General features: G+C 37.1%; 1 protein-coding gene across 1 annotated transcript; it reads right to left on the bottom strand.

Moving 5' to 3' along the window:
- Positions 1–10423: 10423 nt before the first annotated feature.
- On the bottom strand, positions 10424–15529 carry LOC104226943 (uncharacterized). The gene is made up of 5 exons (XM_009779057.2): positions 15239–15529; positions 14863–14933; positions 11947–12067; positions 11513–11827; positions 10424–11073 (listed from the first exon to the last, which is right to left on the bottom strand). The coding sequence occupies exons 1-5, from the start codon at positions 15389–15391 to the stop codon at positions 10801–10803; spliced, it is 933 nt and encodes a 310-aa protein (XP_009777359.1). The 5' UTR covers positions 15392–15529; the 3' UTR covers positions 10424–10800.
- Between the last annotated feature and the right edge of the window lie 685 nt (positions 15530–16214).

Raw genomic sequence — 16214 nt, 5'->3', positions numbered from 1 at the left:
AACAAAAGGATAGAAGGGTTTGAGTCACAAGACAATATCCGAATTACAACCTTGAAATAACCCCGACAACAGAAATGACAACGAAATAAACTACTAAGACTCCTCCCTAACTAGCCAAGAAAGGAGTGTCTTTCCAATTACCAAGCTCGGCATCTTAGCCACTGAGTTCCACATCAATATTACCAAGACCATTACCAATTTCAATATTACTAACTTCAGTCAACAAGTTCCCAAGAGGATTCTCGTACTCCCTGTCACCACACATCATCCCCACAAAGTGTGCGTCATCATGTGCAGGTAAAGGATTTTGCACAATATTCTGGGTTTCACTGTCCTCGATCACAATTGTCCCTTCTTGAATCATTCTTTCTATTTCCCTTTTCAAAGCACGACAATATTCAATGCTATACCCTTGAACATTAGAGTGGTACATGCACCGTATAGTAGGATCAAAACCTTTTGCATATGGGTCCGGAGTATAGCCGAGGAGCGGCTCAATCAGGCTAGAATGTTTTAACTTTTCAAATAGGCTTATGTAGGATTCTCCGATTGGCATAAAACTATTTCTTTGCCTTTGTTCCCCTTCATGCCCTAGTTTTCTAGGGTTGTTGGATGCTCGAAAAGGTTGCAAAGGAAAAAGTGCATTATGTGGTATTGGCGCTCGCCATAAGGAGTGACCTAGTGGTTGGACAGATGACCGGATGTTGTTCGGAGGATAATACTAGGGTGGATTATGTGGAGCTCAAGGATAGGTTTGGGGTTGGGATTGAGGTTGAGTATATTGGTGAGGCGGACCCGTTGGACCATGTCGTGATCCTGAGACAACCATGGCAACATCATCATGTTCCTTCTGACCCACAAGCTTCCTGTGTTGTTCTGAATTGCTTGTGTTGTGGCTTTTAAAGCAGAATAGCTCATGATCTTACTCGACTTCAGCCCATCTTCTGCCATTTCTCCCATTTTTACCACATCATTAAAAGGCTTACCCACAGCCGAGATCAAATGCCCAAAGTAAGTTGGCTCTTGAGCTTGAATAAAGTACTCGACCATCTCGTCTTCTTCCATCTGGGGATTGACTCGGGTAGCATGATTTCTCCATCTGAGCCCGTATTCCCTAAAGCTTTCATTAGGCTTATTTTCTATCTTGTTGAGGTACATGCGATCCGGGATGATTTCTATATTGTACTGAAAGTGTCGGGCAAAGACCTGAGCCATATCGTCCCATGTGTACCATATGCTAGCATCTTGGCGGGTGTACAACTCCTGAGCTGCCCCACTCAGACTTTGACTGAAATATGCCATCAATAATTTGTCCTTCCCACCAGCGCCTCTCATTTTACTGCAATAACCTCTCAAATAGGCCATGGGATCGACATGTCCGTCATACAAATCAAACTTCGGCATCTTAAACCCAGCAGGCAATTGGACGTCAGGAAACAAGCACATGTCTTTGTAAGACACGCTCACCTTGCTCCCTATCCCTTGCATGTTTCTTAAAGACTGCTCTAAGATTTTCACCTTCTTGAATATCTCATCTTGCTTCATTGTCTTAGCAGGCTTTTCAGTTTCATCGGGAGGCTCAAAATAAGGAGTGTGAGAGTATGGATTGGAGACCTTGAAAGTTGGTTCTGGAGCATAGTGTTGGGCATCGGGGACTTTGAACCCCGTCTCGCTAGAGGATCAAGGAAAAGTAGCCTGTGGAGGAGATACAAAAATATGAGTGGTCAAAGGAGCAGGATATGAGGTGGTTCTAGGGGTGGAGTGTGAAAAGGTTGTGGGAAGATATCAGCAGTAGTGGAAATCTGGACTTGTGACAGTGGCGGAATGGTGACAAGGCTTGGTATATTTCGGTCATCTGTCCTTTCAACCTTAAGACCTCTTCTTTCAACTCAGATTCTAACTCAACAATCTCCTTAGACGGATCAATAACACCTGTGTCCAAGTCTTTGCTAGCCATGGCTACCTTGCTTTTTGACCTTGTGTTGTATGGATGAGTTACCTTAAGAACCACAAACCAACCACCCTTCTGCTCAATGAAGATAACAAAACGGAACAAAATGGGGTCATCACGTTAGCGTTAGGGCATTTGTCAGCTAAAAATATCACATTGCGTGCAATGCACCTAGCAACACGGTTCAAGAATGACTTCGAGGGTCACAAGGTCACTTGGCATCATCCCAATTTGTTCATTTCAATCTTTTCTTTTCTTTTCTTTTCTAGAATTTCTTGGCTTGCTCATTTTCCTTCCTCGTTTTTTTCTAATTATCACTCTTTTCTTTCCTCTCGTTTCTCACATCTCATAATTTCATCCCTTTATTTTTATTTCCTTTTTTCTTTTTCTTTTTTAATTTTAAAAAATGATTCAATCGAACCCTATGTAGGTTGCCTATGTATCATGTGCCACATGAATCAGACCAAGCGTAGTTCTGGAAAAGTAATGGACAAAATAAACTAAAAATAAAATCTTTTTGAATTTTCATTTATAACTTTTTTCGATTTTCAAATATAAAATAGGAAATACGATAACGAGAGACTTGACAAACTCAACTATACTACGACAAACTCTGACACCAACTAAAAGAATCAATACTACTGAACATGACTATAAAGTGCAAGACAACATAAAAAACATACTCAAAAAAATAAAAAATCTCAAAGCAACTCCTGGATGCAACGGTCCTGACTATGAGGGTCCTTGGGCGTCTGCCATGCTCAAGCTCTGGTAAGTAGATCTACACCTGTATGAGAAAAATAAGATCAAATAGAGTTAAAGACTCAGAACACTATGTGAGACAATAAAACTTCCTATTGGACACATGCAGGACACGATTGAAGCTATTTTTGCAAAATGGCCTATGTGGCCAAAAGGTGGCTAGAAATGCAAACTCAACAAAGGTGACCTCTAAAACATGGAAAAATTACTTTACACAAATGACCCATTTTGTAGAAATGGCTTATGTGGCTAAGAAATGTCTAAGCATGCAGATTCAATAGAATTGACCTTAAACAGAGAGGACACCTTGTTGTGGACTTAAGACTCTAAGACATGGGTCACTGAACCACTTTTGCGAAAATGACCTCATTTTGCAAGAAAAGTCGATGTGGCAAGTAATGGTTAGACATGCAAGATTTGGCTAAGACCCCGCGAAGCCAAAAACCTAAGACTCACCAGGAAGACCAGTCCCTATGTGGGCTGCCTACATATCCCGCCCCGAAAGACGAGAATCAGGTATGCGTAGTTCGGAAAGATTAGATACGGGCGAGAATTAAAAAAATAACTAATTTGGAGAAAACATATTTTTGTCCTTTTTTTAAAAAAATGATGGAAAAGTAAAAAATCTTTTTGGATTTTTCATTTTCATTTTTTTTGTCTTTTTCTTGGAAAAAAATGTGAAAGAAAAATATAACTGGCCCTACTTGCTTCATTTTCATACTTCACTCTCTTTTCTTTATCATTTACCCTCAGCCATCATTGATCCGCCAAATGACCCCTTTTACCTTTGAAGATTGCAACATGTAGCACATAAGATGCATCAGGATAGCCTTTTATTTTGTGGTACACATATCCTAGACGGACTCAACCCCTGTGTTGAGTCCCCAAAGTCAAATGCACATGATGCAAACAAACGTGTTCCTACTAGGGATCCGGCATGAGGCTATGTTATTCTAGGTTTAAAAACCTAGGTGTATTGTTCCAGACCTGGCTTACCCGAGCGGACAACTCGAGCCGGAGGGGGAACCATACCAGTAATCAAAAGATCTTTCGGCTTTGCAACTTGTTCGAACCTCGTTCTAAATTAAGGATATGACACTAACAGAAAAGAAGTTACGCCAGCGTGCACTTCCCAGAAGATTTAGAAGACTCAAAAAGAAGAAAGTTTTCGTAACATTTTATATACAGTTCACCCAATATCAAAATAGTAAAAAGCGGCAATTAGCACATTAGGCTCAAACACATAAAAAATCAGATAATAAACAAAAGCCAACTATAACAGTTATTCTAAGCTCGAATTCTGAACCCTGAACCGGAGATTATGGGTTCTATCCCCAGCAGAGTCGTCAGAGCTGTCACACCTCCTTTTTCTACCCGAAAGGGTATAGGGGAGTTTTTCCAATTAAAGTGACAATAATCAAAACAGGATTATTTATTTAATTTCAGAGTCTCCACTTGGGATAATTTATGGTGTCCCAAGTCACCGGTTTAAAATCCCGAATCGAGGAAAGTTTTGACTCTATTTATGGTCTGCGAACACAGAAATCCTGGTAAGGAATTCTGTTAACTCGGGAGAAGGTGTTAGGCACTCCCGGATTCTGTGGTTTTAGCACAGTCACTCGACTATTAATAATTGACCGAATTATCTGATTTAATACATGTTTAAAACCTATTGTGCATTTTTAACCTTTTAAAACCGCTTTTAATTATTATGGAATTTGTTTGAACAAGTCGCGATGTCGCGCACTCGTTTGTTTTGTACACATTGCGAATCGCATCACGGAAACCGTACCCACGATCTACAACATATTTAATTTTATTATGATTCGAAATTATGGTCGGATCACATGAAATGCACACCCGAATTGAGATTTACGTATCGTGACCATGCCACGGGAACCGTACCCATGGCCACAATAATTTATTATTGATCGCGCCTAAAGCAAGCTACGATGTTTATGAATATTAATGGCCTAAGTATGCTCCTAGCGATTATAGGCAAGTAACAAAGCGATAGACAATTAAAAGCTCAATATCATACTCGAGCCCCTTTAATCTAATTTGACGTAGTTTAGTTAATGAATAGCAACCCAATTTCTATACTGTGACAAAATCATGTTCAGCTATAACCAATTCGAGTAAACACGAGCAGATGACCGAGCGAGCAAATTCAAAACCAGGGAGAACAGTTATAGAAACAACGGGATCATATCACCAAATAAACATTTAACATTAATCTTGAATAAAACGGATAAAGTATGAGAGAATTGGACCTCAATACAGCTGGAATATTGTTTCACTGTTTTGAACTCAAAATGCAACGAACCGCAGATGAAAACTCAAAATTGGCACCGAAAACTCAACCAAATACGGATTCAAACCAACACTTTAATCACTGTTCACGACCCCTCTATCCTCAATTCTTGCTCACTGTCTCTATCGGACCATATACAACTGCTTGACGTTATCGTGCAATGCTTAAGCCTAGATTTTTCAGACCCTTAAAGCTGGTTGTGACGTGGAATTGAAGGTGGTCTCGCCGGTTGTGAAGTGAAGAAGACAGTGCAGCTGGTTGGAGTTAAGGAGATGGGTCGCTGGGTGTTCAGTTGTTTTTGAGGTGTTCGTTAGAGGAAAGCAGCGGTGGTCTTTTATGTGTGTTGGAGAGGAATTAGAGTTCGAGTGGTGTGTGTACGACAGTGTGAGGAAGAGGTCTGGCGGAGATGGAAGTGGCGGAACGGAGTTGGGATCGAGTTCTGGTTGGTGAAGGCTGTTGAAGGGTTCTGGTTTTGGGTGTGCTCGAGATGAAGAAGAAGATGAAATGAGGTGGTTGATTTGGTGGTTATGGAGGAATTCCGGCGAGTCTCGGTGGTTGGCAGCGGCGGCTGGTTTTTTAGTAGGGGTGACGGCTGGTGTTGTTTTGGGGGATTAGGGCTGCTGATGGGTGTCTCTTAGGTCTAAGGAAGATGAAGGAAAAGGGTTTATTTTAGGCTTTAAAATCTGATGGACTAAGGTATTTTGCTTTAAAACTTGGGCCTTTATGACCAAATTTGCTTAAAATTGGCCTAATGAACTAAAAATCAATTCATCCAACATCAACTCTTGCCTATTAAATAAAAAAACAAAGATAGAAATATTACCAAAATATTAATTAGCTCTACTTAAGTAGAAATAATTATAAAAATAAAACTAATCGTCAAAACAAAACTATTTTTGGTATTTTCAAATATCATACTAAAAATAAAAAATAGGATTAGATTAAAATCATCGCAAAGTTAAAATAATACTACTACCATAAATACTAACATCCTTTAAAACAAAGTGGAACTATTTTTGTATTTTCAAATTTTATGTAAGGTAGATAAATTAAAAGTAACTAGATAAAATATTAATTAGCTAAATAAAAGAAAATATTTTTGTAATTTTTATTTTTGTGATAAATAAAGTAAAAGAGTCAAAACTATTTAAAATAGCGATACTAAACCTAAACTAAATATTTACGCTAAAATATGTAAAATCTCGGGAAGGGTCAAAAAATTACATATGTATATATAAAAGATCCAATGCATGAGTATATGTGCCTGACATTGGTGACGTATCCAACAAGCACCAAAAGAATCATGGGTGCCTACGCTCACAGGACCCAAGGTAACATGGGTAATCATTTGACTCCGGAGGGACAAATTCATATCTAAGCGTTGATCATTTTATATTTAATGATCACCAACAAATCATGGCGGCACACAACCCATTCCAATCATAATATCGTCAATCAGTCGTTGCGGCGCGCAACCCGCTACAATCATAATATCTTCAATAATCGATAACTAATATTCGCTCTCATTATCTTTAGTGCTAAATTCCTCAATACTATCACAATATCCAACTTTCCAACTCATGCATATGTAAATGAAATGACATAATAAAAAGGCACCAGGGATGATAATAAAAACACAGATAAAAAGCTCATATGGTTAAAAGATGTCTATGAAAAATCATGTAACTCAATTTATCACAACGACTCAATAAGATCTTTAGCATGTTCTAGATTAATCATATTATTTATCATGAGTCAATTAGGCCATAGAAACAACCAGAATTACGGAGAAAATATGATAAATGTATGACTACGGATTTACAATAAAGCTCAGCACAGCAAAACAACCATTCATGTCAAATCAACAAGCCATAACCCTAGATGTGCTCCTAAGTCGTGAATATAAATTATCATGTAGTCATAGAATAAATTAAATACCAACTTCACATAATTCAATAAAGCACAATTTAAGTCAATAATACTGGATTTGTTCAAGACCTAGCTTTTCATATACGCTCATCACCTCGTATATACGTAGCTCATAAATCATGGATCAAGTAGCAAGTACATCACCTATAGGGAGAACTCCCTCTTAAAAGGATAGACAGGAGACTTACCTCCATCGGTAAGCTTAAATCAAGCAAAAACCACCTACCATCCAAATTCAATTCCAAACGACTCGAATGTAGTCAAAAGCAACTCAATAACGTCAACCAAAGCCATAGAAATCATTCCAAACAATAAAGATTCAATCTTTAGTTAAATCACCAAAAGTCAACAAAAGTCAACCTTAACGTACACGGTCAAAACCCGAGTCAAGGGATAGATCCTGGTTATCCATAATCCCGTGAGTCCTAATATGTGATTCGATTTCAAAATCGGGTCCAAATAGACCCTCAAATCCCCAAAATACACCCTCTTAAGTTGTAGATAAAAACTCCAAATTTCACTTTAAATATCAAGTTAGAAATTCATGGGAAATCAAGATATAAAAATACATCCAAGTGAAATTTTTTTACCTCCAATGTAGTAGTAAAATTGTTCTTCAAATTCTTGTTCTTTCAAAGTCTAGGGCTCAAAATATGAAATAGTGGGCAATAGTCCCGAAATATAACACTTAAAGGTCTGCTCCAGGTAGACTCTTCGCGACCATGTTGCGAAGCACAAAAATATTGCTGCCCAAAATAAGTCTCCACGATCGCGACCTCCCCTTCGATGACGCGAAGCTCTCCAGCTCTACCTCCACCACAAATATGTTGCCCAAATGCGAACGCGATCAGTAACCCCCATCCAACCTCTTCCTCTACACGAACGCGGGCCACTTCACGCTAACACGAAGACCAAAATCCAGCCGCCTCAAGATCCTATTACGTGATCGCATGCATCTCATCGCGACCGCGACGAACAAACATCCCCAGCTCAACAACAACACTTCGTGATCGTGACTTCACCCCCGCGATCGCGATGTATGCCTGAACACCAAAAAATCAGCAACCTCAAAGTGGTTCCAAATGATCGGAAACCACCCCGAAACTCACCTGATCCCCTCGGAACCCCGCCCAAACACGCCAACAAGTCCATATACATAAACTAAATAAACTTATCGGAAGTCCCGAAACACCAATCAAAGCCCGATAACACCAAAGTCATTTTTCGGTCAAACTTATGAACTCTCCAATTCTTCAACTTGCCAACTTTCTATAAATAGAGACAAAATCTTCTAGGAACCTCCGAATTCAAATCTGAACACATGCCCAAGCTCAAAATCACCATACGAATTTATTGAAACCATCAAATCTCGATTCTGATGCCTTTTAATCAAAAGTTAAACCTTGATCAACTCTTCCAACCTAAGGCTTCCGAATTGAGAATTATTCTTCCAAATCAACTCCGAACCTCTCGAAAATTAAACTCAACCATATACGCAAGTCATAATGCATCAAGTAAAGCTACTCAAACCCTCAAACCACTAAACGGAGTGCTAAAACTCAAAACGATCGATCGGGTCGTTACAGGTTTCTAATAGTCCAAGACTGGTTGTTTAAAATTTAATATATTATATCACTTTTCGTCAAAAAAAAATAACAAACAATTTTTGTTTGACTAAAATAATTAAGTAGGAAAAAGGAAGAAAAAAAAAAGAGAAGATTATAAAAAAGCCATTTATATATAGATTTGAATGAGAATGTAGTATACTGATTAACCCTATTCTCATATGCTCAAAGAATTTTGTTTTTTATGTGCTCAATTGACATTAGGAGATGGAACGTAAAATGCATTCCATGGAATGTAATTAGAGTGTGGGAGTAAAATCTTTTTAGTTGTTAATAGGTGCCTGAAACCCAAGAGCATAAACTGTCTGCTACAATATTTTTTTTCTTTTTCGAAATAGAGTAAATTCTCTACTATTGCAAGGTCAATGGCTGAAAGTTGTGCTGCTCCATGGCATGCCACAATTCTCATTACCCTTCTAAGGCAAAATGAATCTAGGATATAGCTGATAATATTTGCTTAGAACAAGCAAGGAAGGTAACAGGTGGAAATAGCAGGAAAAGGACAGTGAGAGGAAGAGCGTTTCCAAGTGAATACTGGTAGTATTAGTTGTGCTTAGTAAATGAAGCGTCAAAGACTCTGTGGCCCAATGGATAAGGCGCTGGTCTACGAAACCAGAGATTCTGGGTTTGATCAACATGGTCAAGCTTACCGTTTCCCAAAAATCTGCTCGACTCTTTTGTTTCCTTTCAAACGGAGAATACTCAAACAATTATAGAATGTTTATATCTTTGATTAGTGTCTTAACTCCTTAAATTTCCTTCCTCCGTTATAATTTGTTTGTCTTAGTTTGGTTTGACAGAAAATTTAACAAACAGAAAAAATTGTTGAAACTTGTAGTCTTAAATGTATCGTAACATTTGTGTGATTATAAAAATTTTAAGACTTACGGCATTCAACAAGTCAAAGCAATTGTGTGATTATAAAAACTTCCCGATAAGAAAATATAGAGGCACACTAATTCTTTTAAAATGTACTAATAAAAAAATAGTGCCAAAAAAAAGTAGAACGGAAGGAGTACTTTTTATTTTGATACAGGTCATTAAAGAAGAAAACGCTTGTTATTGAAACTTTTTCCATCTCCATGGCTTTAACCCGAACCTCTAATTTGTGGAGGAATCTTATCCATCCCACCACAACTCGAGGATAGTACAAGAAGAATCACACACTAGCATATATTACCATCTCTCAAGTAGGCGAGCTTACTACCTTTTTAAAGTTCTTGCATATTATGAGAACATGATCTGAACGTAAACTAATCGTAAAAGTCTCTTCCTGCTGTCGATCCTCTACATCGGACATGCACGATTTCATTAATAAATTGAAAAATTAAGAGAGGTCAAGTTTCTTATTTTTACCTATAAATATCTTAGGCTACAACATTTACCGACAATTATTTATTTTGCTAATTTATTTTGTCTTGTTGGTCCTTTTCCTCTTTTTAAGATATCTTCAATGATTTTGCCCTACATTGATTTCTTGCGGTTAATTACAGTACAAATAACAAATAAATCTTACCATAATATATGCTAGAACTAGTTTCCAAACAGCTCTTCTAATGCACCTTTGTAACCTGGCATTGGCAAGAAATGACGAAAAGATCCTACACCAGGCAAATTTCTGACTGCATCCTCTTGTAACTGCATTCAGATATGATAGAGACAAGGTGAACCTGTCATTGGCATGAAAGTAAGCAAATATACCACATGAAAAGATCACTAACAAGGCTTACACTGACGAGGAGATCATCAGAATTTTTTTCACTCAGGAGTAACAGCTGAAAGAACTGTGAAATGATGACAATGATCAACCAGGAAATACTGACAGGTAAAGACCATCCTCAGTTTTTCTTGAACAGAAGTTCCTCATTTGCTTTTATTCAGCAGTAAGCAGAAGAGAACTAAAATTACATTATTTGCTTGAATCAGTTTCGACATCTCATTTCTTTCTTGGATATAGATCAACTGATCAAGCCAACTGAAACAAAATGAACGGACTAGTGTTCCCAGGATTGCCAGTTTATAAGCTGCTACAACAGTTCAAGTGTTCAACAGAGAAATGCTCAGGGGCCAACTACTCTGAATTTTGTAGCAAATTAGAGTATTAACACATCAAAATTTACATTCTTCAATCTTAAATGCAATGAAGTCCTCACTGGTCAGAAAGTAGCTGAAATTTGGTAAGAGACACTGCAGGTCAGCATGAAAGCCACTTGACGTGATTACACTAATGAAATAGTGCTTTCCCCACCAGGTGGTTTGCGCACACCGCCAAGGTGATCCCTTGATTCAATTTTTCCATCAGAAAATATATCACTGCCACTCATTTCTTTCAGCTTAGCGCTGCTCAGTGGCTTCTCTGCGGATCCAGGAGGAATATCTCCCTTGAAAATGTTATTCCCCGTCAATTCTGCAAACTTCTGGTTATGTATTTTCTTTGTTGTCTTGCCAACAGGTTCATCACCAAACAAGATACTGCTTTGACCACCAGCAGGCTACAGAATGCAGCAAGAGTAATGAGAGCCCATAATAGTAGAAGCCAAATAAAGAAAAGGATAACAACCAAGTCCAAATTCAGGTACAAGATAGTATTTGATATAATTAGACAGTAAACATCAATCTTAGCCAACATCAGACATTGTGGAGAAAACAGAACACTTGAGTAGTTGATTCTGCAGGTACCACTATAAAAATGAGTCTTACTGGATTGCAACTCTTTTTGTTCTTTGAATTACTAAGCCACTGGAGGCACTAAATCTAAGTAATTTGACCAATTCCTTCTAAGTCTCCGGGTAAGGTTATGAGCATCTTACTGGATCTTAACCTTTTCTTTTCTCAACTTTAAAGAACACCAACATTGTCACAACTCTTCATCATTTTTTTTCCTCAAATAAGATGGAAGGAATAATGAAACAAGCCTCAAAGACAACTCACATTAGAAACCCTAACAGATGTGTGTACAGTTCGTGAGGCAGGTTCACCCATTTCTTTGCTTTCTTTCGACTCCAAGGAGCGCGCAGCAGCCAGTGACCTAGTAGGAACTTCTGGAGGAGGGCCAAAGATATCATTTCCACTAAGCTCCTTGGTCTTTGCATCTGATAGATGCTTCTTGATTTTGCTATCTGACTCACTTTCTATGTTTCCACTCAACTCACGCTGCTTTGCCACTTCGGTCAGAGTGGTAGGCTTCTTTGGAGTAATGTTTTCTTCAGTACTGAATGAAATCTGGCTTATTCCGTTTGTAGCTTGCTACAATGCACCATTAAAATTTTTGGTTAAACTGACATTCACCGATTTCCTAATTAGGTAGTATGCTCAAACTGTCAGTCCAGTGTAAATCATTTTCCTTGAAAGGAAAAAAGAAGTACCTGAATAATGCGCACTGATGTCCTACTGCTAAAACTGCCATCATCAGTTCTAGATTCTAATGTACCATCTTCACCACCAGCAGAAAATATATTGCTCAGTTTATACCCTGAACAAGGTTTCCTGAAGAAAATTTTCAACAAGACTCAGTGCAAAGGATCACAGTACATAACTTTGAAGTTGTTGTCGAGTCACTGGATTTCATTTCTTTACCAAACAGAACCTCTTGGTTCAAATAAATTATGAGGTAAGACCTTATTAAACTAAAGTGGGTGCCTGGAAACAAATATGTAAATTTTGGCAAAATTTCAACAATATGTAAAATTGGAGGTTGGGAATCAGAGCAGAATCAGGTTTAAGATTAATGCTTGGCTAGACGGGGAAAGTCTAAAGAATCCCTATGTTGTATAGTATATCCAAAAATAAACAATGTAGTATGTACAGTGGCTGAATGATATAGTGGGTCTGGTTGGCATCTTGATCTCAGGAGGAATTCTAATGCCTGTGAATTAGATGAAATTAGTCAGGTAATACATTGTTTGGGACCTGTTAGCCTTGATGTTAACAGGTTGGACTTTCAGATCTGGTTGGCAAGGATAAAAAAATTTCAGTTAAAAGTTGATACAATCTTCTGCAGAAACAAGCTGTGCATTGAAATTTAACATGGCATTGGAAGATGTAGAAAAGAAGATCCCCTCCTAAGGTAACTTGTTTTCGATGGATTGCAGTTAGTAATGCCTTCTTAACTCAAGACATGCTACGAAAGAAAGGATACTATCTGTGCAGTAGATGTTTTTCCTGTGAAGAGTCAACAGAATCTGCAAGTCATCTCTTCGTGCACTGCACACAAACAAGACAGATCGGGGATTAATTCCTATGCATTTTTGGGCTGCATTGGGTGATGCCACAAGGTGTGAGAGGTGTATTAGAGTGCTGGCGCACTCAGAAAATGAGCAAAAGACGAAGCAAGTCTGGAAGACCATTCCTCTTTGCATCTTTTGGACTGTCTAGTTGTAAAAGAATAAGAAATGCTTTGAAGATCAAAGACATCATATCTCTTATGTAAAGAATAGATGAATCTATACTTCCTTTTTTTTTTTTTTTGACAAGGTAATAAATTTCAAGAAACCACACTTTTGCTGTCGGAGTATTTTTCGGAAATAGACTCTCTACTTTTACAAGGTAGGGGTAGGTCTACGTACACACTACTCTCCCCAAACCCCACTTGTGGAATTACACTGGGTTCGTGGTTGTTGTTATTGTTGCTGCTGTTGGAGTATTCTATTTTTTTGGAATTCTTTGGGGTACATTTAAACCAGTAATGTTGTAATCTCTTTTTTGATGTGTGTAGTACCTTCTTGGTACTCTAATAATGAAATTTATCTTACCCCTTCATCGAAAAACTTTACGAGTTAAAACAATACAATCCAAATTTTGCTTCCACTACTCTCAAACTCTGCAGAGGTGGAGAAAAGAATTAACACAAAATTAAAAGTCAACCTAGAAGTGCGATTCATCTCCGTATGCCTAACTTTACAAGATCATAGATCAATAAAGAAATATAAAAAAAAAGGAGATAGAAAATGTTAGTTTAGATAGCATGCCCATCATGGTGCATAGCCAGGACAAACAACTTGGAGTTTTGCACTCCATTTAATTCTCGGCAGCTGTTTGCTACTTATATTCTTAAGCGATATTAGTTCCCAATACACAATAAATACTTGATAATCTCCAAGGCTTCATAACTACTCACTAGAAGAATATTTCAGTCCATGAAATGGGTACAAACCAGATATGAGCATCTCTTGGATTTGAAACTGGAATAATGTGCAAAAATGAAGGCAACCTACTTCAAGTAGGTCAAAGATGAGGGCATCAATAAAATTGAGTGAAAATTTTGGCTTTTCAAAGCAAACACAAGAGCATGAAGCTGTAGTTTTCACCAATTTAATCCTAATGATCGATTTCCTCGATTCTGGTAATATAATAATCTTAATGGTCGTAAAATTTTCCTTGTCCATCAGTCTTTTATTTTCCTCAAAAATTTCCCCATAGCCTTCTCGCTTGCTAGTGAAATACTCAAATTTGTTACACTTCCTATCAACACGCCAAATGTCAAATTTTAAAACCCATGTATGCTATCTAGCAGTTATCAACAAGAAAACATCAAACTAAGATACCTACAAATATAGTCAACTATGACATGTCTCAGGAACAACAAACTCATATCTTTACGCAATGACCACTTTGTCATTGTCAATACAAATTTGGATTAAACCAATGATGTCTAAGCCAAAGTTATTGCCTATGCAAGCTATTCAACAGGTGGACTCATTAGCCCTTTGCTTAACTAATTTTCAGTACTCAAGCCACCTTCCCAAAGAAATAAAAGCCTATATTGATACCAAATGAAATTTAGAGTCATAGTAAGCAAACAGAACCAGTTGACACAAGACATTTGGATAGGCAAATATATCTATATATCAACAAAGGCATGCATGAGCAGACAGAGGCGGACCGGATTTTTAATTCGTGGGTTCAAGATTCTAGCCATTTTAAGTTATTGGGTTCTAAATTAATAATTTGTACATATTAAATGAATTTCTTAAGACAAATACAGAGTTTGGACCCATGTGAGCAGATGAATACTAGCTTTAATAAATACTAACATGAGATTAAAAAAGGAAGCAAAAATAAATAATAGAATGCAATATCAGTATCTTATTGAATCGCCGGTATATAAGGAGAAAAAGCAAAGATCTGAACGTTTAAAACAAAAAAAAGAATCATGACAGCACAGAAGAAGAGAGCATGTTAGAAAATCATGCACGCAAAATATGGAGAAAAATAAAGACGCTCATGAAAATGCCAAACAATAGAAGAAATTAAAAACGAATTAAATTACTCCTTCGTGTTACCGGATGTTTAAGCTTTCAGCTTCTTCAGTAGTGATCTGACCACTAAATACCTTACTGATTCCATCAGATGGCTGCAAAGGAAACAGGAGAGAAAAAAAAAAAAGCAAAAACCCTAAATTACACAATAGCTAAAGGAAAAATAATTTTACTCAATAAATCTTTGAATGATCTATACAATTTTCCACACTTAAAAATAGTTAGCAACACCTCTTTTTGTAATAGTATCAAACCTAGAAACTAGAAAATCTATTTATATGTAATTCTGACTACAAATCCTATTTAAACATAAACTAAATAAATTAGCAAATATTAAATCCTAAACAATTTAGGTTTTATACTACAACTTTAGAATAGCCTTGATGAAAGGATGACTCGCCTGATGAGAGCGAGCGCCGGAGCCGAAATGATGACCAGAGACACCGCCGGGAGTGAAGGTGGCTGAAGAGTTGGACGACGGCGGAACATCCGACCAGGTAAGCAGATCGGCGGTGGATGTATGGGAGTTCCGTACAGGTGTTGCTTTATCCATTGTTTCTTTTTCCGGTGCTTCCTCGGCTGATAACACCCACTACTCTCTCGCTCACAGTATCAAATCTCACTGGAAAATGCTTTTAGGCACTTGAAACTTGATATTTGTATCAATATATTGGGTTTTCTAAAAATAAATTAAAATCCCTCTATTTCAATTTATATTATGGTTTTTTAAGCTGTTCTAAAAAAACGGCATCTTTTTATATTTCAAATAATTTAAAAATAAAATAATATACAATTATATAAATATTTATAACTTAAACCAAAATTTTGCATATTAATTATTTTATTCAAACAAAATAGGAAGTCCTTATATATAAAACTCATTCAAAGTTTACTTTATATCACTTTTTTTATCTTATATCAATTTTTTTATCATACACTTTAATTATGACTAATAATAATTTTATGCCATAAGAGCTGTCTTTAATTGAATGTTCTTTAGCTGAAGAGAAATTGTTTAGTTGTGCTAAATGTTATGTGAGCAATTGTGAATTTGTGATAAAGTAAGAAGAAAAAATAAAGATTAAAGAAAGAGGAATCGTCTTGCTTTGTCCTTGATCCCATTCGGCAATTACCCTTTAAATGCTACGAGTAGTCGTGTGAGGTCCGCTAACTATTCATTTATTCTTCAATCAGTATTTTAGTTGCAGCTTGTTTGGATGGTTGTTACTATGGGTGTTCATAAAACCCCAAAAAATCAAACTAAAGTTAAACCAAATTAAACCGATCAAAAACATTCATATTTTTTTGTTTGATTTGGTTTGGTTTTTGGCTTTGTATTTTAAAAACCGTTCATATTGGTTTGGTTTTGGCTTTAA

Source organism: Nicotiana sylvestris, chromosome 5 (genome assembly GCF_000393655.2).
Source record: "Nicotiana sylvestris chromosome 5, ASM39365v2, whole genome shotgun sequence".
Lineage (NCBI taxonomy): Eukaryota > Viridiplantae > Streptophyta > Magnoliopsida > Solanales > Solanaceae > Nicotiana > Nicotiana sylvestris.
This window is presented reverse-complemented; position numbering and strand designations above follow the sequence as displayed.